Below are 27,666 nucleotides of genomic sequence, written 5' to 3'. Positions count from 1 at the left end.
TGTCTCACGGTGCTTCAACAGAGTTGTGATCAGCCACAAAGGGACAGAAGGCTAGCGATGTTATGGAGGTAGAAATAGCTGGTCTTGCTTTGGAGGAAATATGCGGTCAGAAGCGCAGCTTGGGGTCAAATAGGGTATTAAGGCTGCAAACAGTCTGGTTCAGCCAGAAACAGTGGCAGGTGAGAGGGATGGAATCGGAGTTGAGGGTATAGAGTCCATAGTTGGGGCAAAAGACGATGGCTTTGGTCTTCCCAATTTCAAATGAAGGAAGTTGCAGCTCATCCAAGTCTGGATGTTGGATAAGCAATCTGACAACACAAAGGCAGTGGAACGGATCAAGAGAGGGGGCAGAGATGTTAGGAAATGGATGTTCTTACTTCCACATTTATAAGTTATTCCACAAGATAATAGGCTCCAAAGGCATTTATTGGCTTTCACAGGAAGTAAATATACCATCAATATTACCAATGATTACACACATAACAATGATAGCCATGACTAATAACATTGATACACATACTCAGGGTCACAATTACGGTACCAGGTACCAGAGAATTCATACATTGCAGATCTTGAGCTTGAGGAAACTGGCTGATCAAGCCCTTTCAAACTCTGAAGTATCCATTTTAACATGAGTCTTCTTAAATCTTTCTTTCACTCTGGCTACGTGAGAAACTGCTTGTTTCGACATTAACTCATCCAATTCGATGCCATAATTCCAATTTTAACTGAAGTCATCACCCACACGCTCTCAGTGTCCTTGGAGGAGCTAATTCCATGAGGCTGCGACAAAGAAATTTGTAGCCGAATACTTATCAGCTCGTCTCTATCTGGTCATTGAAACTGACTTTTACACTGAATATTTCACTGCAAGTGAAACTGGTATTTCCAACTCAAGTTATTATAAAGAATTTAACCCCTTCCTTACCGAGGTTAAGCTGAGTTCTGTCAGCGTACATGTGGACCCTGATGCCATGTCTTCAGATGATGTTGCCGAGTGCAGCATGCACATGAGGAAGTGATGGGGGCCAAGGATAGATCCTTGGGGAACTCCAGAGGTAATGGTGTAGGGAGGGGAAGAATACTTGTGATGCTCTGGCTATGACTGGTTTGGTAAAAGTGAAACCAGTTGAGGGCAGTCCCACTAAACTGCCAGAAGGAGGCAAGGTGGTGGAAGAGCACGGTGAATGAGCCATGTCAAAGGCTGGAGACAGGTTGAGGAGGATGGGGAGGGAAATGCACAACAATCACTGTGACAGAGGATGTAATTTGATTAGGGCCAAGCAGAGTAGTTTATGACATTACACAGCACACAGTGGAAATCTTTCCCATGTTGTCAAAGTGGGCTGATCCATTAAATAAGATCTTGCTTGAGCCTGATGGCCTTTTTCCATTTCTAAAAATTAAGTGTTAATATTTGTATTTATAAAATGAGAATATTAATTCATGTTGGAAGTAACAGGGGATTGGGAATACTTTACATTGAAAGTAATTCCACAGCACAAATAGACCCTGTTTAACGCATTCAAATCCAAGAATAAAATTGGGTAAACAGCACCACACTTGAAATTCAAGAATTTACTACTTTGTTATGTGTTGATAAATCTTTCAAAAATGAGCTGGATAATCTGGTTTAGAGATGGATTGTAGGATATAGGGATAAGTATTTATTGAAGTAATCAAATATGAAAACTGATGCTGTGTGTGTGGGGCATGCTATCTGTGGAGATGGATGTATATTCTGGAATTTTACTTGATTACATTTGGGGATGGAAGAGTATATATAAATTTCCTTGCACATGATATGGTAGATTAAAAAGGCACATTTAAAAATGCTTATCCTAATGATTGGTGATTAAAATTAATCGACAAAGTATTATTGCAATGCTACTTGTAACAAGAATTAATAGATCACATTCAAAAGGCAAGTGTACACAAGGCATGGAGCTCACAAGATCTAGCTTCTCATTTGACTCCGTATCCAATGACATGCAATTTGAACAAACTCATCAAAGGAGCACTGATGTGCTTTAGATTCAATTCGGAGAAGTTGGCTTTCTCAAGGTTTGTCCAAGTGTCCCTGGTCAGATAGCATCCGTCCCCAAAGTAACGCCACGCTGGCTGGATCACATGTTGAATGAAATGCAGCCATGTATTTTTGTCAGCAACCACGTGCTCGATGAAGAAAAAAGCACCACCCTGCAGAAACAGAAAGCTCTTCATGAACTATCTGAAGAAACCAAGCTGAACAGGAAGGGGTACCAATCAAATTGAAAGAATGCAGGCACTAATGCCACAGGCCAATCAGATTCTACAAAATAAGGCTTCAGTGAAAGATGAACTCAATGATTTTAATTAGTGGATCCCTCGTGGCATTGCTCAGGTAGTCGGATATTACCCTGTTCTATAAAGATAGGAGTGTTGCACCATTAAATACAGAATGTATTCTGCTAAATTGGAACTGTATACTTTTAGGATCTAGCAAATGTACACTTTACAGAAGCTGATGCAAAGAAATAAGCAAAATATTTTTTTTGTATAGCATTTTATCAACTTTCTCCAATTTTTCATCACTAGCTCAGTCTTATCCCTGAGTCAGCAGGTCCTGGTGTTCTGAACGTTGGACTTTGTAATAAAAACAAGAAATGCTGGAAATACTCAGCAGGTCTGGCAGCATCTGTGGAAAGAGAAGCAGAGTTAACGTTTCGGGTCAGTGACCCTTCTTCGGAACTGGCAAATATTAGAAATGTCAAAGATTATAAGCAAGTGAGGTGGGGGTGGGGCAAGAGATAACAAAGGAGGTGTAGATTGGACAAGGCCACATAGCTGACCAAAAGGTCATGGAGCAAAGGCAAACAATATGTTAATGGTGTGTTTAAAGACAAAGCATTAGTACAGATCGGGTGTTAACGGACTGAAGATTGAACAGCAGCATGTAAAATCATGAAAAAAAAGTGGGTGAGCAAACTGAACAAACTAAGATGAAATGAAATAAACATACAAAAAAAAAATTGTAAAAAAGAAAAACTAACTAAAAATAAAAGTAAAATGGGGGGTCCGTCATGCTCTGAAATGATTGAACGCAATGTTCAGTCCGGCAGGCTGTAGTGTGCCCAATGGGTAAATGAGATGCTGTTCCTCGAGCTTGCGTTGATGTTCACAGACGAGCTTGATCTTGTCTTTGCCAGATATCCACATGCAACTTTGTAGTGGGGTATATGGGACTAAGATTGGGAGGAGTAATTAGGTTGAATTTAGTAAGTTCAACACTGACCTAGCTTGCGATCTTGATGTATATTACTTGGATTTTTTGTTATTCATTCATGTGATGTTGGTGCCGCTGGCCTTGTTGCCCTTGAGAAGGTGGTGGTAAGCTGCCTTCTTGAACTGCTGTGGTGCAAGTACACCAACAGTGCTGTTAGGGAGGGAATTCCAGGACTTTGGCCCAGCGATAGTGAAGAAATAGCAATATAGTTCCAAGTCAGAATGGTGTGTGGCTTGGAGGGGAACTTGCAGGTGGTGGTGTTCCCATGTGTCTACTGCCCTTGTCCATCTAGGTGGTAGAGGTCATCTTTTTGGAAGATGCTGTATAAGGAGCCTTGGTGCATTGCTGCAGTGCATCTTGTAGATGGTATACACTGCTGCCACTGTGTGTCGGTGGTGGAGGGAGTGAAAGTTTGTGGATGGCGTGCCAATCAAGCGGGCCGATTTGTCCCGGATGGTGTCGAGCTTGTTGGAGCTGCACCCATCCAAGCAAGTGGAAAGTATTCCATCACATTCCTGACTTGTGCCCTGTAGATGTTGGACAGGCTTTGGGGAGACAGTAGGTGAGTTACTTGCCGCAGAACTCCCAGCTCTTGTCACAGCATTTATGTGGCTGCTCCAGTTCAGCTTTTGGTCAATGGTGACACCACCAACCACCCACCCACCCCCATGCCCCCAGGATGTTGATGGTGGGGGATTAAGCAAAAGTAATGGCATTGAATGCCAAGGGGAGGTGGTCATACTGTTTATTGTTGGAGATAATGTTACAGCCTAAGCCTGAATGTTGTCCTGGTCCTGCTTCATGCAGGTACGGACTCTTTAGTATCTGAGGAGTTGCTAATGGAATTGAACGATGTGCAATCATCAGCGAATATCCCCACTTTTGACTTTATGATGGAGGGAAGGTCATTGATGAACCAGCTAAAGATGGTTTGGCCAAGGACTCCTGGAGTGATATCCTGGGACTTCCAGCAACCACAACCACCTTCCTTTGTGCTTGATATGACTTCAACCAGTGGAGAGTTTTCCCCCCGATTCCCACTGACTTCAGTTTTATAAGGGCTCCTCAGTCAATCACTGATGTCATGGGCATTCACCCTCACCTCGTGTCTGAAATTCAGCTCTTTTGTCCACGTTTTGGCCAAGGTATGCGAAGGTGGGTAGGCTTGTGGGAAATGGCCATATGGACTGACTAGTGATCAGCAGCTCTGGGGTAGCGGGGGGTTGGCTCCAAAATAACATGCCTGCCTATGAGACATGAGAACTGAGGTATTCTTCTGTGGCTGTAATTCTATGCTTGAGCCAGGCAGATCTGAACAGTATAATCGGGGCACAGTGGATGATTGACCAGCCAGCCTGGCTCACTGATGTAGAGCTGTCAGGATGCTGGCATTTTTCCCACTTTGTTCCACTTGACCTGTTAGGGTATTAGCTTACAAGATTGACTAGTACTAGCTGTAATAGGTTCACCAACGCTGAGGTGCCCTCCCCAATCACCTATTTTCAACTTCTAACTAACCCCAAAAAACTGACATGTTATTTGTTACTGTTTTAGGAACATGATATTTCACCCAATTGGTTGCATGTAAAGACAACATTTGTCTACAGAAAAGTGTGATAGATAAAATGCACAATCTTTATTATTTACTGATAGAGCTCCTGAGACAACATTTCTCATGGTGAATGAGAGGTTACATTATTGCCTAGTTGGGATGAGAATGTTGCAAACAGACACTGAAGGATTTGAAAAGAAGCTTGCAAGCGATCTCCTCAGATAGTCAAGTAAATACTTTTGACTGATTTCTAGAATATAAATTTTCCTTGTTTACCTGATTGCTGATTAATAAATAAATACCACATTTATGTCAGTACTTTGCATGTAATATATGGAAAGCAACTCTGCTATTTTTCATCAATTGTTTCAAGCTCATTATATACAAAGGAACTGAAGTTCTGTAACCATTTAAAATAGATTATAAATATTCAGCTAAGAAATTTTATGAAGATTAATTTGTCAAACATAATGTGTTGTAAACAAGCTGCCAAATATAGTCAATTTTTTAAAGGAAAATATCAGGAAAAAGCTGGAGTTGCTGCTTTACCTTGTCTTTGAAGTTTATTAGAGACAATAATTAGTTACTGCCACTGTTCTTAAAACATTTCCCTTGGGACTCTTTTTCTTGAGTTTCCATTTGAGAGGCAGGATTACAAGCTTCAGCAATGAATGGCCAATCTTTTCAATTGTAAAATTTTCTGGAAGCTATATGCACGGGTGCAAGATCACACTATTTTAGGAATACAAAATTTGTACCAATCAAATGTAAGGTATTTGCATAGATATATGATTTTCGTCACTCCACCATTGGTGGCAGTGCTTTCAGCTGCGTAAGCCTTACACTCTGGATTTCTCTCTGCCTCTCTACCTCTATCTCCTCTTCAGATGCTCCTTAAGAACTACTTCTTTGACCAAGCTTTTGGCCACCTGTCCCAATATCTCTTTATGTGGCTGGTTGTCAAATTTTGTTTGATAATACTCCTGCAAAGCATCTTGGGAAGTTTTGCTACATCAAAGGTGCTATGTAAATGCAAGTTGCTGTACTGAAGTGCAATGGATGAAATGTACAAAGCACAATAATTTGTATGAAGACTTGAAGATCTCCCTTGCCCTTTGGTGCGGCTGTGTTTTATAAGACTGCGCAATGCCCAATGTTTGATTCTGTTGCTAAGATGAAGCTGTTTCCCTTCGGAACAAGAAAGTTTAATTACTCTTCAGTGAAGCCAGAGATTAGCTGGAGGTGAGAACACAGGCTTCCTTTGTTTTTTTAAAAATTGTGATAAGTACACTCTCTTCAGGTTACACACAGTCCAGATCTGGTGTGTGTTTAAGAATTTTCAATTGCTGTGGGGACTTTACATATTCCAAATGACTCCCCTTGTTTCCTTAGACCTTTTTTTAAACGTGACATAGAAACTTACAGTGCGTCATTTGAAGTGTGCCCGAGGAGTAATGTACATTTGATTTACTGTCACTGGTAGATCTCCTGTGGTGTTACTCTGTGAGTCAAAAGTTACCTTGTTGGAAAGGAAGAGGTGGATGTGTGCGGGGAGTGCACATCTCCAGTGAAAAATTGCTAAGGTAATATACCATCCAATTTACCATAGCTAACGCCACAGATGACCTGCCAGTAATACATCAAAAATGTGTGTATTAGTGGATGCAGACACACTGCTTTGTTGGCACTTTAAGTTTATTAAAATGTTTGGGTTGCTAAGTGTGGTAGTGATCTGCCTAACAGCAGGTCCTCTCCATGCCTCACGGTCTTGCACTTTTCTCTTCAGTTGCTCATAGAAGCCTCCCATTTGCAATTTCAAGTTATCGAACATCATCATTCTCTTTCTCCCTGTTGGTCTACATCCCTCTAATCTTCCTTCAATCACCAGCTTCAAGTTCTCATGCCTTAAAATATGGCCAATCCAACCTTATTGCCTTTTCCCGATATTCAATAACAATCTATCCTCCTCTGCCATCCTGAGAGCTTGTTCATTGCACTTGTGTTCTCTCCAAGTGACCTGCTCCATCGTTCTCCAGAACCACATTTCACAACTTTCTAGTCTTTGGATATCCACTTTTGCTAAGTAGCAGCCTGAAACTGACAGTCAGGATCAAATAAGCAAGTTCCCAGAAAAAGAAACAAATCTGAGTAACTTCAGGCTATGTTTACTGAATGATGTAAGTTAATTTAGTACTCGGCGTTTAAAACTATTTTCAGTCTGAAACTTCCTTCACCAAACATGTCAATAGCTGCTTTTTCTTTTGCACTTTAAAAAAAAAAGAAACACAGCAATTTAACAGACACTAAATGCACACCTGATCTATCATTTTTATATGTTAGTAGATCTCTTGTGGTATATTGCTCACTAATCAGAATATGTGCTGTTTAAGGATATGGTGTTATAATTAATGCAGTCTACTAGTCTGCTGCTAAGGTGCTGTTATGCTCCTTTAAAGCTACAAAGCCTAATTATTAAGTAATGCAGCATGCATTAGGTGTGAAATCCACAGGGTTGTTAAACCCCAATTTTCTTTCAATATGCAAAGTGTTTTTTTAAAAGTTCATGAGAATGTTCTGTGCTTTAGGCGTTGATACAAAAAGTCTCACGTCAATAAGCAAACAAACTGCAGAGGTAATAAAGTTTGAACAAAACTTTGACCATTTGACCTTTGAACCATTTCTGAATTGACATAAGGGGTTTTGCATGCACTTAGCTTACAGCTATTGAGAGTCGGATATTGGAACATTGAACCTTCTTGTCCAAACTATTTTCAGCATTACTGCTGACCTAGACTATTAACTATGAGAGGTTTTCAAATTGAAAGGGGTTTACAGATTGGAAAGTGTTTTAGGCTGCAGATCAAAAGCATCCAACATTAAGTTTGTGCTATTTAGAGTGTTTAGCATCATTAAGTAAATTGAGGCACTGTGTAATTTTTTTGCTCAGGGTGGGGGGAGGGGGCGCTGGAAAAATGCAGCTGGAATGTACAAAGGATCATCCTCCGTCATTTCCGCCACATCCAGCGTGCTGTCACTACCAAACACATCTTCCCCTCACGTCAGCATTCCGAAGGGATCGTTCCCTCCGCGACATCCTGGTCCACTCCTCCATTACCCCCGACACCTCTTCCCCTTCCCATGCAATCGCAGGAGGTGTAACACCTGGCCTTTTACCTCCTCTCTCCTCACTATCCAAGGCCCCAAACACTCCTTTTCAGGTGAAGCAGCAATTTACTTGTACTTCTTTCAATTTAGTATACTGTATTCGCTGCTCACAGTGTGGTCTCCTCTACATTGGGGAGACCAAATGCAGACTGGGTGACCGCTTTGCAGAACACCTGTGCTTAGTCCGAAAACATGACCCTGAACTTCCTATCGCTTGCCATTTCAACACACACCCCTGATCTCATGCCCACATCTCTGTCCTGGGCTTGCTGCAGTGTTCCAGTGAACATCAATGCAATTTCGAGGCACAGCATCTCATTTACCGATTAGGCACGCTACAGCCTACTTTTTTTAATTAGAATTAGAACATTACAGCGCAGTACAGGCCCTTCGGCCCTCGATGTTGCGCTGACCTGTGAAACCATCTGACCTACACTATTCCATTTTCATCCATATGTCTATCCAATGACCACTGAAATGCCCTTAAAGTTGGCGAGTCTACTACTGTTGCAGGCAGGGCGTTCCACACCCCTACTACTCTCTGAGTAAAGAAACTACCTCTGACATCTGTCCTATATCTATCACCCCTCAACTTAAAGCTATGTCCCCTCGTGTTTGCCATCACCATCCGAGGAAAAAGACTCTCACTATCCACCCTATCTAACCCTCTGATTATCTTATATGTCTCTATTAAGTCACCTCTCCTCCTCCTTCTCTCCAACGAAAACAACCTCAAGTCCCTCAGCCTTTCCTCGTAAGACCTTCCCTCCATACCAGGCAACATCCTAGTAAATCTCCTCTGCACCCTTTCCATAGCTTCCACATCCTTCCTATAATGCGGTGACCAGAACTGCACGCAATACTCCAGGTGCGGTCTCACCAGAGTTTTGTACAGCTGCAGCATGACCTCGTGGCTCCGAAACTCGATCCCCCTACTAATAAAAGCTAACACACCATATGCCTTCTTAACAGCTCTATTAACCTGGGTAGCAACCTTCAGGGATTTATGCACCTGGACACCAAGATCTCTCTGTTCATCTACACTACCAAGAATCTTCCCATCAGCCCAGTACTCTGCATTCCTGTTACTCCTTCCAAAGTGAATCATCTCGCACTTTTCCGCATTAAACTCCATTTGCCATCTCTCAGCCCAGCTCTGCAGCCTATCTATGTCCCTCTGTACCCTACAACATCCTTCGGCACTATCCACAACTCCACCGACCTGAGTGTCATCCGCAAATTTACTAACCCACCCTTCTACACCCTCTTCCAGGTCATTTATAAAAATGACAAACAGCAGTGGCCCCAAAACAGATCCTTGCGGTACACCACTAGTAACTAAACTCCAGGATGAACATTTGCCATCAACCACCACCCTCTGTCTTCTTTCAGCTAGCCAATTTCTGATCCAAAGCTCTAAATCACCTTCAACCCCATACTTCCGTATTTTCTGCAATAGCCTACCGTGGGGAACCTTATCAAACGCCTTACTGAAATCCATATACACCACATCCACGGCTTTACCCTCATCCACCTGTTTGGTGACCTTCTCGAAAAACTCAATAAGGTTTGTGAGGCACGACCTACCCTTCACAAAACCGTGCTGACTATCGCTAATGAACTTATTCTTTTCAAGATGATTATAAATCCTGTCTCTTATAACCTTTTCCAACATTTTACCCACAACCGAAGTAAGGCTCACAGGTCTATATTTACCAGGGCTGTCTCTGCTCCCCTTCTTGAACAAGGGGACAACATTTGCTATCCTCCAGTCTTCCGGCACTATTCCTGTCGACAATGACGACATAAAGATCAAGGACAAAGGCTCTGCAATCTCCTCCCTAGCTTCCCAGAGAATCCTAGGATAAATCCCATCTGGCCCAGGGGACTTATCTATTTTCACACTTTCCAAAATTGATAACACCTCCTCCTTGTGAACCTCAATCCCATCTAGCCTGGTAGCCTGAATCTCAGTATTCTCCTCGACAACATTTTCTTTCTCTACTGCAAATACTGACGCAAAATATTCATTTAACACTTCCCCTACCTCCTCTGATTCCACACACAACTTCCCACTACTATCCTTGATTGGCCCTAATCTAACTCTAGTCATTCTTTTATTCCTGATATACCTATAGAAAGCCTTAGGGTTTTCCCTGATCCGATCCGCCAATGACTTCTCGTGTCCTCTCCTTGCTCTTCTTAGCTCTCCCTTTAGATCCTTCCTGGCTAGCTTGTAACTCTCAAGCGCCCTAACTGAGCCTTCACGTCTCATCCTAACATAAGCCTTCTTCTTTCTCTTGACAAGCGCTTCAACTTCTTTCGTAAACCACGGCTCTCTCACTCGACAACTTCCTCCCTGCCTCACAGGTACATACTGATCAAGGACACGCAGTAGCTGCTCCTTGAATAAGCTCCACATTTCGATTGTTCCCATCCCCTGCAGTTTCCTTCCCCATCCTTCTTTTGGGCCTCCTTATCTCGAGAGACAATGGATACGCGCCTGGAGGTGGTCAGTGGTTTGTGAAGCAGCGCCTGGAGTGGCTATAAAGGCCAATTCTGGAGTGACAGGCTCTTCCACAGGTGCTGCAGAGAAATTTGTTTGTTGGGGCTGTTGCACAGTTGGCTCTCCCCTTGCGCCTCTGTCTTTTTTCCTGCCAACTACTAAGTCTCTTCGACTCGCCACAATTTAGCCCTGTCTTTATGGCTGCCCGCCAGCTCTGGCGAATGCTGGCAACTGACTCCCACGACTTGTGATCAATGTCACACGATTTCATGTCGCGTTTGCAGACGTCTTTATAACGGAGACATGGACGGCCGGTGGGTCTGATACCAGTGGCGAGCTCGCTGTACAATGTGTCTTTGGGGATCCTGCCATCTTCCATGCGGCTCACATGGCCAAGCCATCTCAAGCGCCGCTGACTCAGTAGTGTGTATAAGCTGGGGATGTTGGCCGCTTCAAGGACTTCTGTGTTGGAGATATAGTCCTGCCACCTGATGCCAAGTATTCTCCGAAGGCAGCGAAGATGGAATGAATTGAGACGTCGCTCTTGGCTGGCATACGTTGTCCAGGCCTCGCTGCCGTAGAGCAAGGTACTGAGGACACAGGCCTGATACACTCGGACTTTTGTGTTCCGTGTCAGTGCGCCATTTTCCCACACTCTCTTGGCCAGTCTGAACATAGCAGTGGAAGCCTTACCCATGCGCTTGTTGATTTCTGCATCTAGAGACAGGTTACTGGTGATAGTTGAGCCTAGGTAGGTGAACTCTTGAACCACTTCCAGAGCGTGGTCGCCAATATTGATGGATGGAGCATTTCTGACATCCTGCCCCATGATGTTCGTTTTCTTGAGGCTGATGGTTAGGCCAAATTCATTGCAGGCAGACGCAAACCTGTCGATGAGACTCTGCAGGCATTCTTCAGTGTGAGATGTTAAAGCAGCATCGTCAGCAAAGAGGAGTTCTCTGATGAGGACTTTCCGTACTTTGGACTTCGCTCTTAGACGGGCAAGGTTGAACAACCTGCCCCCTGATCTTGTGTGGAGGAAAATTCCTTCTTCAGAGGATTTGAACGCATGTGAAAGCAGCAGGGAGAAGAAAATCCCAAAAAGTGTGGGTGCGAGAACACAGCCCTGTTTCACACCACTCAGGATAGGAAAGGGCTCTGATGAGGAGCCACCATGTTGAATTGTGCCTTTCATATTGTCATGGAATGAGGTGATGATACTTAGTAGCTTTGGTGGACATCCGATCTTTTCTAGTAGTCTGAAGAGACCACGTCTGCTGACGAGGTCAAAGGCTTTGGTGAGATCAATGAAAGCAATGTAGAGGGGCATCTGTTGTTCACGGCATTTCTCCTGTATCTGACGAAGGGAGAACAGCATGTCAATAGTCGATCTCTCTGCACGAAAGCCACACTGTGCCTCAGGGTAGACGCGCTCGGCCAGCTTCTGGAGCCTGTTCAGAGCGACTCGAGCAAAGACTTTCCCCACTATGCTGAGCAGGGAGATTCCACGGTAGTTGTTGCAGTCACCGCGGTCACCTTTGTTTTTATAGAGGGTGATGATGTTGGCATCGCGCATGTCCTGGGGTACTGCTCCCTCGTCCCAGCACAGGCATAGCAGTTCATGTAGTGCTGAGAGTATAGCAGGCTTGGCACTCTTGATTATTTCAGGGGTAATGCTGTCCTTCCCAGGGGCTTTTCCGCTGGCTAGGGAATCAATGGCATCACTGAGTTCCGATTTGGTTGGCTGTATGTCCAGCTCATCCATGACTGGTAGAGGCTGGGCTGCATTGAGGGCAGTCTCAGTGACAGCATTCTCCCTGGAGTACAGTTCTAGGTAGTGCTCAACCCAGCGGTCCATCTGTTTGCGTTGGTCAGTGATTATGTCCCCCGATTTAGATTTGAGGGGGGTGATCTTCTTGATGGTTGGCCCAAGAGCTCTCTTCATGCCATCATACATTCCTCTGATGTTTCCGGTGTCTGAGGCCAGCTGAATATGACTGCATAGGTGTTGCCAGTAGTCGTTTGCGCAACGCCTAGCTGTTCTTTGTGCAGTACTTCTGGCTGCTTTAAGTGCTGCGGATGTTAAATCGCTGGGGGCTTTCTTGTAGTTCAAAAGTGCAATGCGCTTAGCGGCTATGACAGGTTCCAGCTCTTCATTATGAGATTGAAACCAGTCTGCATTTCTCTTCGCACTTTTGCCGTAGGTGGTCAAAGCTGACTCATAGATGGCGTCTCTGATGTGGGCCCACGGCTCTCTCACTCGACAACTTCCTCCCTGCCTCACAGGTACATACTGATCAAGGACACGCAGTAGCTGCTCCTTGAATAAGCTCCACATTTCGATTGTTCCCATCCCCTGCAGTTTCCTTCCCCATCCTACGCATCCTAAATCTTGCCTAATCGCATCATAATTTCCTTTCCCCCAGCTATAATTTTTGCCCTGCGGTATATACCTGTCCCTGTCCATCGCTAAGGTAAACCTAACCGAATTGTGATCACTATCACCAAAGTGCTCACCTACATCTAAATCTAACACCTGGCCGGGTTCATTACCCAGTACCAAATCCAATGTGGCATCGCCCCTGGTTGGCCTGTCTACATACTGTGTCAGAAAACCCTCCTGCACACACTGGACAAAAACTGACCCATCTAAAGTACTCGAACTATAGTATTTCCAGTCGATATTTGGAAAGTTAAAGTCCCCCATAACAACTACCCTGTTGCTCTCACTCCTGTCGAGAATCATCTTCGCTATCCTTTCCTCTATATCTCTGGAACTATTTGGAGGTCTATAAAAGACTCCCAACAGGGTGACCTCACCTCTCCTGTTTCTAACCTCGGCCCATACTACCTCACTAGACGAGTCCTCAAACGTCCTTTCTGTCGCTGTAATACTCTCCTTGATTAACAATGCCACACCACCCCCCTCTTTTACCATCTTCTCTGTTCTTACTGAAACATCTAAATCCCGGAACCTGCAACATCCATTCCTGCCCCTGCTCTACCCATGTCTCCGAAATGGCCACTACATCGAGATCCCAGGTACCAACCCATGCTGCAAGCTCACCCACCTTATTCCGGATGCTCCTGGCGTTGAAGTAGACTGGACTGGACTGAACATTTGAGTTCAATAATTTCAGAGCATGACTCGCCCCTCTTTTTAATTTTAATTTTTTATTTATATTTTATTTTAGTTTGTTTCATCATTCATTTTTTTTACCATGTGCCTGCCCACTCTTTTTTTAATGCTTGTGCTTTTGGCCCAGGCGTTTCATTATTCTGTCATTTAGCACCCTCGCTGCACTAACGCTTTATCTTTCACCGCACCATTAACACACTCTTTGCCTTTGCTCCATGACGTTCTGGTCAGTTATTCTGTGACCCTCTGTCCTATCAACGCCTTCCCTTTTATTCTCTTTTGCCCCACCCCCGCTTTATTTGCTTAAAACCTATTACATTTCTAACCTTTGCCAGTTCTGATGAAAGGTCACTGACCTAAACGTTAACTCTGCTTCTCTCTCCACAGATGTTGCCAGACCTGCTGAGTATTTCCAGCATTTTTTGTTTTTATTGCTGGAATGTACTTGTTGGCTTCAGGCTGTAGCTCAGAAGTACAGTAACCTTTTAAGGTTGTTTTGCATCCATAACCAAGTGTGAGGTCTGCAGTGTGAAGCAGTGATGTTTTACTAGTGGTTCACTTGTGGTATGGCTCATAATTGATCAAATTATATGGTGCTTTCTAATAATGGGTGTTAAGAGATTACAAATACTCACTAGGTCACCCACACAGCAGGTGACACTTTATAAAGAGAAAGGTAAATTTGGAACATTACTTCAAAATAAACTGTGACAGCAGAGGTTCAAACAAGAGAGTTACTCAACATGTGGAAAGGATTTCTGGGTAGAGTAGTGAAAGTAAAAACGCAGGCATCAGTGAAGAAATGTCAATGCTGTGATGGGGACAGACTGCATGGTCATTCTGAATGAGTCAGATTGGGCTAAATGGCCCTCATCATCATCAGTATCTATCTTGTGATAAAATTATTGTCTATCTGTGGAGTTCTGACTGCAGCAATTGAGTCATTTTTTAATGTATTGCCTAGATTTCACAGTAGTTTAATATCCATGTGTTCCAGTTCTCTATTTCACTGGTGGTTAGAGGCTTTTCTCATTGCACTGGCAGTTTGGCAGAGTTTCCAGGAAAAGGAGCTTGAAATTCAAACTGGAAGCACCTACTTGTTTCCGCAAAGATACAGTTCTGGAGTTCCTCCAGCAAAATGTGTATTGTACCCCTTTATGCTCAGATCTGCAGCTGAATCACTGTTCTGTGCACTCTGTCGCACCTCCTCTTGTCTTGCTTAACCAGCCCAGTGATGCCAGGCAACGTTCCCTGAAGAGGAATAAAGTTGCTCTCCCACTTATTTGCCTCCTGCACATCCGGCCATTATTTCTGCTATTTGTCACCTGAACTGCTAAGCCGTCACTTCTTCTGCTCCCACAGAATGAAATTTATCTTAAAGAACGACTTGCATTTATATAGCACCTTCCACAATCTCAGGATGTGCCAAAGCACTTTACAGTCAGTTAAGTACTTTTTGAAGCATAGTCACTGTTGTAATGTTGGAAATGCAACAGCCAAATTTGAGCACAGCAAACTCTCACCAACAGCAATATGATAAGTGACCAAAAAATCTGTTTCAGTGATGTTAGTTGAGGGATCGAGACTTGATTATTCCACTTACCTTCTGGGAAAGCAGCGGAGAGGAATGGACCTCCGGGGAAAACACTGAGCGAGAGAAAAGGGTAAATTGAACAAAGAACAGTACAGCACAGGAACAGGCCATTCGGCCCTCCAAGACTGCGCCGATCTTGATGCCTGCCTAAACTAACACCTTCTGCACTTCCGGGGCCCATATCCCTCTATTCCCTTCCTTTTCATGTATTTGTCAAGATGTCTCTTAAACGTTGCTATCGTATCTGCTTCCACCACCTCCCCTGGCAGCATGTTCCAAGCACTCACCACCCTCTGTGTAAAGAACATGCCTCGCACATCCCCTCTAAACTTTGCCCCTCGCACCTTAAACCTATGTCCCCGAGTAACTGACTCGTCCACCCTGGGAAAAAGCTTCTGACTATCCACTCTGTCCATGCCGCTCATAACTTTGTAAACCTCTATCATGTCGCCCCTCCACCTCCGTCGTTCCAGTGAAAACAATCCGAGTTTTTCCAACCTCTCCTCATCGCTAATGCCCTCCTCTGTACCCTCTCCAAAGCCTTCACGTCCTGCTGGTAGTGTGGCGACCAGAATTGCACACAATATTCTAAGTGTGGCCTAACTAAGGTTCTGTACAGCTGCAACATGACTTGCCAATTTTTATGCTCTATGCCCCGACCGATGAAGGCAAGCACGCCGTATGCCTTCTTGACTACCTTATCCACCTGCGTTGCCACTTTCAGTGACCTGTGGACCTGTAAGCCCAGATCTCTCTGCCTGTCAATACTCCTAAGGGTTCTGCCATTTACTGTATACCTCCCACCTGCATTAGACCTTCCAAAATGCCTTACCTCACATTTGTCCGGATTAAACTCCATCTGCCATTTCTCCGCCCAAGTCTCCAACCGATCTATATCCTGCTGTATCCTCTGACAATCCTCATCATTATCCGCAAATCCACCAACCTTTGTGTCGTCCGCAAACTTACTAATCAGACCAGCTACATTTTCCTCCAAATCATTTATATAAAGACAAACAGCAAAGGTCCCAGCACTGATCCCTGTGGAACACCACTAGTCACATTCCTCCATTCAGAAAAACACCCATCCAATTATACCCTCTGTCTTCTATGACCGAGCCAGTTCTGTATCCATCTTGCCAGCTCACCTCTGATCCCGTGTGACTTCAGCTTTTGTACCAGTCTGCCATGCGAAACCTTGTCAAAGGCTTCACTAAAGTCCGTATACATAACATCCACTGCCCTTCCTTCATCAATCATCTTCGTCACTTCCTCAAAAAACTCAATCAAATTAGTAAGACACGACCTCCCCTTCACAAAACCATGCTGTCTCTCGCTAATAAGTTTGTTTGTTTCCAAATGGGAGTAAATCCTGTCCCGAAGAATCCTCTCTAATAGTTTCCCTACCACTGACGTAAGGCTCACCGGCCTATAATTTACTGGATTATCCTTGCCACCCTTCTTAAACAAAGGCACAACATTGGCTATTCTCCAGTCCTCTGGGACCTCACCTGTAGCCAATGAGGATACAAAGATTTCTGTCAAGGCCCCAGCAATTTCTTCCTTTGCCTCCCTCAGTATACTAGGGTAGATCCCATCAGGCCCTGGGGACTTATCTACCTTAATGCTTTGCAAGACACCCAACACCTCCTCCTTTTTGATAATGAGATGACTGAGACTATCTGCACTCTAGGCTCATCATCCACCAAGTCCTTCTCTTTGGTGAATACTGATGCAAAGTACTCATTTAGCACCTCGCCCATTTCCTCTGGCTCCACACATAGATTCCCATCTCTGTCCTTGAGTGGGCCAACCCTTTCCCTGGTTACCCTCTTGCTCTTTATATATGTATAAAAAGCCTTGGGATTTTCCTTAATCCTGTTTGCCAATGACTTTTCATGACCCCTTTTAGCCCTCCTAATTCCTTGCTTAAGTTCCTTCCTACTGTCTTTATATTCCTCAAGTGCTTCATCTGTTCCTAGCCTTCCAGCCCTTACAAATGCTTCCTTTTTATTTTTGACTAGGCTCTCAATATCCCGTGTTATCCAAGCTTCCCGAAACTTTCCAAACTTGTCTTTCTTCCTCACAGGAACATGCTGGTCCTGAATTCTAATCAGCTGACGTTTGAAAGACTCCCACATGTCAGATGTTGATTTACCCTCAAACAGCCGCCCCCAATCTAAATTCTTCAGTTCCTGCCTAATATTGTTATAATTAGCCTTCCCCCAATTTAGCACCTTCACCCGAGGACTACTCTTATCCTCATCCACAAGTACCTTAAAACTTATGGAATTATGGTCACTGCTCCCAAAATGCTCCCCCACTGAAACTTCGACCACTTGGCCGGGCTCATTCCCCAATACCAGGTCCAGAATGGCCCCATCCCTAGTTGGACTATCTACATACTGTTTCAAGAAGCCCTCCTGGATGCTCCTCACAAATTCTGCCCCATCCAAGCCCCTAGCACGAAGTGAGTCCCAGTCAATATAGGGGAAGATAAAATCACCCACCAGCACAACCCTGAGCTTGAGGATCGCGGCCCAGTCAGTCACTTACCTTCCTGGAGCGGAGAGGAGTGGACCTGCAGGGAAAACACCGAGCGAGAGAAGAGGATAAATTGAGCCTGAGGATCGCGACCCAGCTGGGAGCGGAGAGGAGTCCAGGCGCGCCGGAGTTTGAAAACAAAGTGAGCAGTGATGTCAAGGAAAGCTACAATGTGATTGGTTGGTGAGTAATTGCTGTTAGGGAATAACTCGAAATAGCTGGGTAAGTAACTAAAAGTAAAGGGAAAGGTCTACAATTTTTTTTAATATAGCAGTTAGTTTTTGTTTTTTAGGGAATCAAGGTCCCCAGTGTAAATAATCTAATTGTTGGGTAATTTAAGGGGATAAATTAAGGGTAAGTCATGGCAGGGCAGCTCAGCAATGTGGAGTGCTCCTCCTGTGCAATGTGGGAAGTCAGGGACACTTCCAGTGTCCAGGGCGAACATGGGTGCAGGAAATGTCTCCTGCTGCAGCTACTCTAAATCCGCGTTTCGGATCTGGAGCGGCGGCTGGAGACACTGTGGAGCATCCGCAAGGCTCAGATCATTGTGGATAGTATGTACAGGGAGGTGGTCACACCACAGGTAAAGACTGCTCAGGCATAAAGGGAATGGGTGACCGCCAGGAAGAGTAGTGCAGGAGTCCCCTGGGTCCATCTCCCTGTCTAACAGATTTTGCACTTTGGATACTGTTGGGGGAAGATAGCTTCTCAGGGGAATGCAGCAAGAGCCAAGTTTGTGGCACCACAGGTGGCTCAGCTGCACAGGAGGGCAGGAAAAAGAGTGGGAGAGCTATAGTGATAGGGGATTCTATCGTAAGGGGTACAGATAGGTGTTCCTGTGGCCGTAAATGTGACTCCAGGATGGCATGTTGCCTCCCTGGTGCTCGGGTCAAGGATGTCATGGAGCGGCTGCAGGACATTCTGAAGGGGGAGGGTGAATAGTCAGAGGTTGTGGTACACATTGGTACCAATGAGATAGGTAGGAAGAGGGATGAGGTCCTGCAACAAGAATTTAGGGAGCTAGGTAGCAGATTAAAAAGCAGGACCTCAAAGGTTATAATCTCTGGATTACTCCCGGTGCCACGTGCTAGTGAGTACAGGAATAGGAGGATAGAGCAGATGAATGCGTGGCTGAGGAGATGGTGCAGGAGGGAGGGCTTTAGTTTCCTGGATCACTGGGGCTGTTTCTGGTAAAGGTGGGACCTGTACAAGTTGGACAGTTGCAGCTGAACTGGAATGGGACCAACATCCTTGCTGGGAGGTTTGCTGGTGCTGTTGCTGGGTGTTTAAACTAATTTGGTAGGGGGATGCGATACAGAGTGGAAGTACAATGGGGGGTGATGCACAGTTAAATATAGAAGAGAAACTGAGTCAGTCTGGAAGGCAGAGCAAATATAGACCTGTTAAGGCACAAATGAAAAATGCAAGGCTGGATTGCATCTATTTTAATGCAAGGAATCTTATTAGTAAGGCAGATGAATTGAGGGCGTTGATTGGCACATGGGAATAAGATATTATTGCTATCACAGAGACATGGCTGAGGGAGGGGCAGGACTGGCAGCTCAATATTCCAGGGTATAGAATCTTAGGGCGTGACAGGGGAGGGGGTAAAAGAGGAGGTGGCATTGCACTATTGATCAAGGAGTCAATTACTGCAGTAAGGAGGGATGATATAAGAACTTAAGAACTAGGAGGAGGAGTAGGCAATTCAGCCCCTCGAGCCTGCTCCGCCATTCAATACGATCATGGCTGATCTCATCTCGGCCTCAACTCCACTTTCCTGCCCATTCTCCATAACCCTTCAACCCTTTAATTAAAAATCTGTCGATCTCCTCCTTAAATTTACCCAATGTCCCGGCATCCACCACACTCTGGGGTAGTGAATTCCACAGACTCATGACCCTTTGAGAGAAGTAATTTCTCCTCATCTCTGTTTTAAATCTGCTACCCCTTATCCTAAAACTATGACCTCTCGTTCTAGATTGCCCCACAGGAGGAAACATCCTCTCTACGTCTACTTTGTCAATCCCCTTAATCATCTTATATACCTCAATTAGATCTCCTCTCATTCTTCTAAACTTAGAAGGTTCCTCAAATGAGGCCATATGGATAGAACTTAAAAACAAAAAGGGGGCAATCGCTTGGCTGGGAGTGTACTACAGGCCTCCAAACAGTCAGAGAGAGATAGAGGAGCAGATATGTAGGCAAATCTCAGAGAGGTGTAAAAATAATAGGGTAATAATAGTAGGGGATTTCAACTTCCCCAATAATAACTGGGATAGTCTTAGTGCAAAAGGCTTAAAGGGGGTGAAATTCTTAAAATGCATATAGGAGAGCTTTTTGAGCCAGTACGTAGAAACTCCTATAAAATAAGGGGCAGTACTGGACCTAATCCTAGGGAATGAAGCCGGACAAGTGGTAGAAGTGTCAGTGGGGAAGCATTTTGGGGATAGTGACCATAACTCTAAGATTTAAGGTAGTTGTGGAAAAGGACAAAGATGGATTGGAAATAAAGGTACTGAATTGGGGGAAGGCCGATTTCAATATGATAAAACAGGATCTGGCCAAAGTGGACTGGGAGCAGCTACTTGTAGGAAAGTCTACATCAGACCAGTGGGAGTCAAAGAGGAAATAGAGTTCAGAGCCAACATGCACCCGTTAAGGTGAAGGGTAGGACTAACAAGTCCAGGGAACCCTGTGCGTCAATAGATATAGAGGATTGGATCAGAAAAAAAAGGAGGCTTATGGCAGGTTCAGAGCCGTGAAAACAGCGGAGGCACTAGAGGAGTATAGAAAGTGTAGGGGGGTACTTTAAAAAGTAATTAGGAGAGCGAAGAGGGGACATGAAAAAACACTGGTGGGCAAGATAAAAAATCCCAAGATGTTTTATAAGTATATTAAGGGCAAGAGGATAACCAGGGAAAGAGTAGGGCCCATTAGGGACCAAAGTGGCAATGTGTGTGTGGAGCCGGAGGACATAGGTGAGGTTTTAAATGATTACTTTTCATCCGTGCTCACTATGGAGAAGGACGATGTAGGTGTAGAGATCAGGGAGGGGGATTGTGATATACTTGAACATATTAGCATTGAAAGGGAGGAAATATTAGCTGTTTTAGCGGGCTTAAAAGTGGATAAATCCCCAGGCCCAGATGAAATGTATCCCAGGCTGCTATGTGAGGCAAGGGAGGAGATTGTAGGGGTTCTGAAACAAATTTTCAAATCCTCTCTGGCCACAGGAGAGATACCAGAGGACTGGAGAACAGCGAATGTGGTACCATTATGCAAGAAGGGTAGCAGGGATAAACCAGGTAATTACAAGCCAGTGAGTTGAACATCAGTGGTTGGGAAAGTATTGGAAAAAATTCTGAGGGACAGGATTAATCTCCACTTGGAGAGGCAGGGATTAATCAGGGATAGTCAGCAGGCTTTGTCGGGAGAGATCGTGTCTATCTAACTTGATTGAATTTTTCGAGGCGGTGACTAGATGTGTAGATGAGGATGGTGCAGTTGATGTAGTTTATATGGACTTCAGTAAGGCTTTTGATAAGGTACCACATGGGAGATTGGTTAAGAAGGTAAGAGCCCATGGGATCCAGGGCAATTTGGCAAATTGGGTCCAAAATTGGCTTAGTGGTTTCTGTGCAGGAGGACCATAACATGCCGAGGATGACCGCCAACAAGGTCAGCAGACAGCACAGGGGCAGCACTGTGTAAGAGTACACGTAAGAGAATCAAGAAGCGCACAGAGAATCACTGGGTTTTCATGTGTTTGCTTGATTTCGATCACATCGTCACTCTGTTAAACACACAAATAAATGTTTGCTGCTAGACATGGAATCTCTCCCTTTCTCCTGCATCATGGGCTTGGGCCTTCACTGCATCCTTTTTTTTTTATTCTATCATGGGATGTGGGCATCACTGACTAGGCTGACATTGGATGCCCATCCTTAATTGCCCTAGGCCATTTCAGAGGGCATTTAAGAGTCAACCACATTGCTGTGGGTCTGTTGTCACATGGCAGATTTCCTTCCCTAAAGGACATTAGTGAACCAGATGGGTTTTTATAACAATGATAGTTTCATGGCACCATTACGGAGACTAGCCTTTAATTCCAGATTTTAAAAAAAAATTAATTCATTGAATTTAAATGCCACCATAGCCACGGTGGGATTTGAACCTGTGTCCCCAGAGCATTACCCCAGATCTCTGGATTCTAGGCCAATGATATTACCACTACACCACCATCTCCCCTAGATGTGATGAAAAGGCTGGAGTCAATTGAAGATGCTGTAAGTGGTCAACTCTGGAGCCTCACTAGATCTGCTCTGCATGAATCTTCAATAAGATTCATTGTTAAGGAAGGAAGGCTGCATAAAAGGAAGGTCTTTGTTGGCTAAGGTACAAGGACCTTTATAGCCAAATGAAATGCGAATGTATAAGGGAATCACAAGTCTGCCTTATGCGTGTTTAATGTCTGATGTCATGTTGCCCCTGGGATTCTTCATTTGGCCTCGCTTGCCCATATTCAACATCCTCATCATCTGAGGAGGCAGTCTGCTCCTCACTTTCCTTCTTGCTTATTGGCTCTTCCCTCTGCAAGGTAAGGTTGTGCAGCGCACAGCAAACCATTACAATACGGGACACCCTCGCCTGGACATACTGGAGGGCTCCACCAGACCGATCCAGGCACCAGACTCTCATCTTCAGCAAACGAATGGCCTGCTCAATGAAAGCTTGCATTGCAACTTCTCCTCTGCATCCACGCGTGGGTTCCTCACAGGCATCAGCAGCCATATTCTCAGTGAGTAGCCCTCGTCTCCAAGGATCCATCCCTGAAGGCTGGAGGGAGGCCGGAAGGTTCAGGCACCCGGGACTACCTCAAAATGTAGGCATTGTGGCAACTTCCTGGGAAGCTTGCACAGACCTGCAGGATCCATTTACGGTGGCTGTACACCAGTTGTACATGGAGGGAGTGGAAGCCATTCCTGTTGATGAAGGCCGCTGGCTGGTGTTCTGGAGCCTTGACGGTCACGTGCATACATTCGATGACACCCTGCACCTGGGGCAGAACAGCGATGGCCCCAAAACCAATGTCCCTCTCAGCTGGAGAGTTGGGATCTGTTCTGGTGCATATAATCTTGAACTCTTTAATGCACCGATGTGCCACAGACCGCGAAAATCCACACCTGTCCCCTGTGGATCCTTGGAATGATCTAGTGGCGTAGAAGTTCAGCACCACGGTGACCATCAGGGCCACTGGCATTGCATTCCCACCAAGTCCTCTGAGCCACAGCTCGTTGTGCAACATGACACACACGTCTGTCACGGCCATCCTGGAGAGGTGAAGTCTTCGTTGGCACTGGCTCTCAGACATTTGCAGGTAGTTGAGCCTCAACCTGTCCACTCTCTGGAGGGTACTTCCTCCTGCACGGGGCAGCTCTCTCTCTCTCCGCTTTGCCCTTTTTCCGTATCCAGAGGCTGCTGAGGACCCTCCCGTGGGCTCATAGTCTGTTGCGGTGCCGCTAAAGGTGCCTGGCCCTCCCTCCCGCTCAGGGGCGCCTCATCTTCAACGGGGTTTCCAAAGCCTGGGTGAATGAGGACCATGATAAGTGGCCTCTCTCTGAAAGGCAGTCCTTCCATGCCAGTGTCCTGCTCTTGATGCCCCACTTGTGATCTTTGACCGGGTGTCGCTTGCCCATTGCCAGCCTTGTATTGGCCCCCCTTGTAGCAGAGCACACCTTCCCCTCACGCTTGACATCCTAAGGTCAGCTCTCCCTTCAGGGCCCTTCCAGGCCCTCGATGGTTGCCCTTCTGATAGCCTCCCCTTCCAGCCAGCCATGCTCGAGAGGCCTGCTTTAGTTCGGGAAAAAGAACCCGACAAGAAGCCGACCCGAACCACAGCAGACCCGAGCCCGACCCGGCCCAAGTCCCTCCGATTTTGCCCTGAGCCCGACCTGACCCGAACCCGCTACTACTCGACCCGACCATCACTTTACTTACCTTCCCACTGGGAAGGTCCACTGAGCTGCAGCGCATGCGCGATGCATCGCGCACTGCACAGACTCAGTTTCGTCCCGGACTCCCAGCTCAGGCCAGTTTAAAAAAAATGTCAGTACTTACCGGCAGAGCACTTACCGTGTGTGTCCGGGCCAGGCCCAACCTGACCCCGTTGGGTTCGGCTCGGGTAGCAGGCCTCTACGATCCTCTGCCACCTCTATGTTGCCGCCTTGAAGGAGGTGAGATTTTGAAGCCCCGTGCACCGTTAATAAAATTGAATCCGCTGAATAAAATTATTTTCCATTGGCCTCTAAATTATCTTAATTACCTGCCCACAGCGTCAACGTCAGACCTCAGCCCACCTTGATTGCCGCCATGCACAAAATCAGGATGGGATGTCACGACGTCTGATTTCCTGTCTGACGCATCCCGTCCCGATTTTATGTCCCCCCCATGCCTCCATACCTGTCCACTTTGTCCCAATAAAATTCAGACCATTGGGTAGATTACATCTTGCTGGCAGTTGTCAAAGTGGTATTGATTACAATGGAAATGAAAATTGAGTAGATTCTATTATGGACAGCTGAACTGCAAATCCAGTTTTACGTCTAGGTAGCAAGTTGAAAATCTACCCCATTGTTTATGTATAACATGCCTGTTGACAAAGGACCATTCAAGATTAATTAAGGAGCAGAGCAGAGCATAGCTACCCAACCCGAACCCGACTGGACCAGACGACATATGTCGAAATCGGGTCGCTCTTCCGGGTCCGGCATTCGGGCTCGAGTCAGGTCGGGCTGGGTCGGACATACTGTATCACCACTTCTGGTACATGGCTCCAATGTTAATGTACTTTTTGGACTGGAAAGGTTGTTTAGTTACAGATTTTTTAAAGCTTGTGCAGATAAGCAACAAAGTGAAAAACGGAAGCTAGGCTAACTGATGGTCGGGTCAGGCACGGGAAAAACTGAAAGGACTCGGGCTGAGTCGGATGTCGTTCTGTCGGGCTTGGGTCGGGTTTCATTTTCAAACCTGAGCCGGCCTTTAGAGCAGAGTGGCAACCTACCATGGCAACATTACCATGGCGCATGGTGGGAATGTTACAGAAGGTATGGAGTGCGAAGATTTTATACTGCTGCACCTTTAACAACTGGCAAAAGCTGTACCATTAACAGCCAATGTACTTTAGTAGATTCAGAATAAACAAAAGCTAAATAGGTTCAGATAAAAAGAAAACCTAAAATAAAAACAGAAAAGGATGGAATATATGGCAGAGCCAATTAGCCTCCGAAAGAGAAAAACTAACATCTTGGGCTTGATCCCAAAACAGCTCCGAATAGGTAAAATTGACAGTTTGCATTTCAACTGGCTCCCATTTCCTGCTGAAAATAAAGTATAATTGGCATAAGTAATAAAGTATGAGTAATAACTAGAAGTGATAAGTATTTATATCAAAGTTACACAAGGGCAGTCCAGCACTCGAAACTGCTACTTGCTGCTCTGTTCAATGCCGCTCAAGACCCGTTCATTTGGGCTGGATTTAATGCCCCGCAGCAGATTGGCTGGAACACGGGGGAGGCGGCGAGCGGAAGGCCCATTGCCTTCCCGTTTCAACACGATTAAGTCGAGGGCAGGAAAGGCTGAAGACGGCCATCCTGTGCTGAGGCCAATTCAGGCGCTTAAGTGGCCTATTGTTAACAACTGAAGGAAGGGAGGGAATCTCTTCCCACCGCTGCTGGAATTAAGCCAGTGGCCGGGAGGGGGGTGGGCGCCCAGTAAAACCAGCTGGCTTGCCTGCAGGCTTTACTAAGCGCCCCCGCCCTCATCAATCTTGCTTGTCTTACCGGTCTCAGCACTCGAAGAGCCTCCTTCACCACTTTGTCTATGTCCCTGACGCTGCACAGGACGAAGGTGCAAACCACGGCATCGACCGAGCCACTTTCCACTTGGCTGAGATCCTCGCCGCTGGCGACCAGAAACTTCTCCAGCTTTACATTCTGGTTTGTGGCGCCGCTTGTTTCCAACAGGCGCTGGAAATTGGGATTCGGGTCGGTGCAAATGACTTTGCAGCCCCAGGGGTAATATTGAAAGTTGGCGCCGGTCCCGCAGCCCACTTCCAGAACGGTCAGTCCCGAAGAGCTGGCGAAGTCCGGCAGCTTGTCGAAGAGTTCCTTCTTCACTTTGCCCATCTTGCTGTTGATCATGCTCGCTAATTTGCACATCAACTGAGGGAAAACCCTTTTATAGAAAGGATCCCATATGCCGATGTATTGCAGAATGGTCAGCGGAAGAACCAGGATCTCCACCATTAACTGCAGCACTGTGGTGACGAACGCCATCTTTCTGGATTTGTCAACAGTGATATGTTCCCATCTCTCTGCCAGGCGAAGAACAAACTCTGGCAACGACCTCCTCACGCGCTGCTATCATTGGCCTGAAGAGCTATGTCGCTCGTCCCACCTTCCCGCCCTCGCAGGACGGAGGAGGGGGAACAAGCTCAATTGCTCGCGCGCAGAGCCCGTACGGGCACGACGGGCCGAACGGCCGCCTTCGGTGCTGTAATCATTCCATGAACTTGTTTTAAAACAATAATATAATAAAAGCAAAATACTGCGGATGCTGGAAATCTGAAACAAAAACAAGAAATGCTGGACTCACTCAGCAGGTCTGGCAGCATCTGTGGAAAGAGAAGCAGAGTTAATGTTTCGGGTCAGTGACCCTTCTGCGGAACAAGTAAACAAGTTAGGTTGGAAAATTTGTCAGGGTTCTGAAAGAATTAAGAATTTTTTAAAATTAAAACATATATCTGGAAATATATAGTAGTTTATAAAGATTTAAGAATGATATAATCTTTTAAAAAATCAAAGCAGACATATGTATCTGCAAAGGCTGCGTTTGCTTGTCAAGAATCACTTTAATCTGGAAATATACACTAGTTTATTTTTAAAGAATTGTTAAGCATGATTTTTTTGAAAAAAACTAAGATATATATATCTGGAAATGGAGTAATTTTAAAAAAAGAATTGTTAGTTTAAAAAACCTAAGCAGACATATGTATCAGAAAATATATACTAGTTTATGTTTTTAAAGAGTAGTTTGCAAACCTGTTGTAAATCTATTATATTTTGGAAACATGAGGCTGGAAAATTACTGTGGAATCACCAAGGTTCAAAAGATGAAAATATGAGTATATTGTAGGTTCTCTGCAACTGCGGCACAGTGACGCAGTGGTTAGCACCGCAGCCTCACAGTTCCAGCAACCCGGGTTTGGTTCTGGCCTGTGCAGAGTTTGCAAGTTTTCCCTGTGACTGTGTGGGTTTCCTCCCACATGCCAAAGACTTGTGGGTTGATAGGTAAATTGGCGATTGTAAATTGCCCCTAGTGTAGGTAGGGGAATTGAGGGAAGGTGGGGATGTGAAAGGGTAATGGGATTAATGTAGGATTAGTATAAATGGGTGGTGGATGGTCGTCCAAGACTCGGTGGGCCAAAGGGCCTGTTTCAGTACTGTATTTTTCTATGATTCTACTTATGGATTGTGGCCAGAGCTGTATAAGGAAACTACGGACTTGACCTCTGGGAACTCTGCAATGCATTTTGCAGCTCTTGCATTTTTTAAGCACACAAACATCTCTCTCGTTTACTTTCTTTCACCATCTAGTTTGGGGGAGCAGTCGTATACTTCCTGGCTCCACAACAATACCAAGGCCCCAGCTCCGCATTGGAGCTGCCCAATTTCCTATTTATTTGGCAGCTGCTCCTCACCGCCTGCATTCAGTCTTGGCCAGAACCTGAAAATGCTTCAGGCCTTCCAGTGCTAACATCGAGCAGGCAGTGCGACTGCTCTGCCAACTTCACGCCCGTTCTGGTGAAAGTTGAAAATCGCCTCCTCTTTCCCACCTCATG

At 45.4% G+C, this 27,666-nt stretch overlaps 1 protein-coding gene across 1 annotated transcript; it reads right to left on the bottom strand.

Moving 5' to 3' along the window:
* Positions 1 to 408: 408 nt before the first annotated feature.
* Positions 409 to 26,410, bottom strand: LOC137358621 (thiol S-methyltransferase TMT1A-like). Its single transcript, XM_068024706.1, has 2 exons — positions 25,607 to 26,410; positions 409 to 2,199 (listed from the first exon to the last, which is right to left on the bottom strand). Exons 1-2 carry the CDS (start codon positions 26,099 to 26,101, stop codon positions 1,966 to 1,968), a joined length of 729 nt encoding a protein of 242 aa, XP_067880807.1. The 5' UTR covers positions 26,102 to 26,410; the 3' UTR covers positions 409 to 1,965.
* Positions 26,411 to 27,666: the final 1,256 nt, after the last annotated feature.

Source organism: Heterodontus francisci, chromosome X (genome assembly GCF_036365525.1).
Source record: "Heterodontus francisci isolate sHetFra1 chromosome X, sHetFra1.hap1, whole genome shotgun sequence".
In the NCBI taxonomy this organism is placed as follows: Eukaryota; Metazoa; Chordata; class Chondrichthyes; order Heterodontiformes; family Heterodontidae; genus Heterodontus; species Heterodontus francisci.
The sequence above is the reverse complement of the archived record's forward strand: the minus strand, read 5'-3'. Positions and strand labels throughout refer to the sequence as shown.

Excerpts from the sequence above, each read along its gene's own strand:
- LOC137358621 (XM_068024706.1), bottom strand. The coding sequence starts at position 26,101 with ATGGCGTTCGTCACCACAGTGCTGCAGTTAATGGTGGAGATCCTGGTT. Across the intron at positions 2,200-25,606 it reads CTCTTCGAGTGCTGAGACCG|GGTGGTGCTTTTTTCTTCAT; the intron begins GTAAGACAAGCA and ends CTGTTTCTGCAG.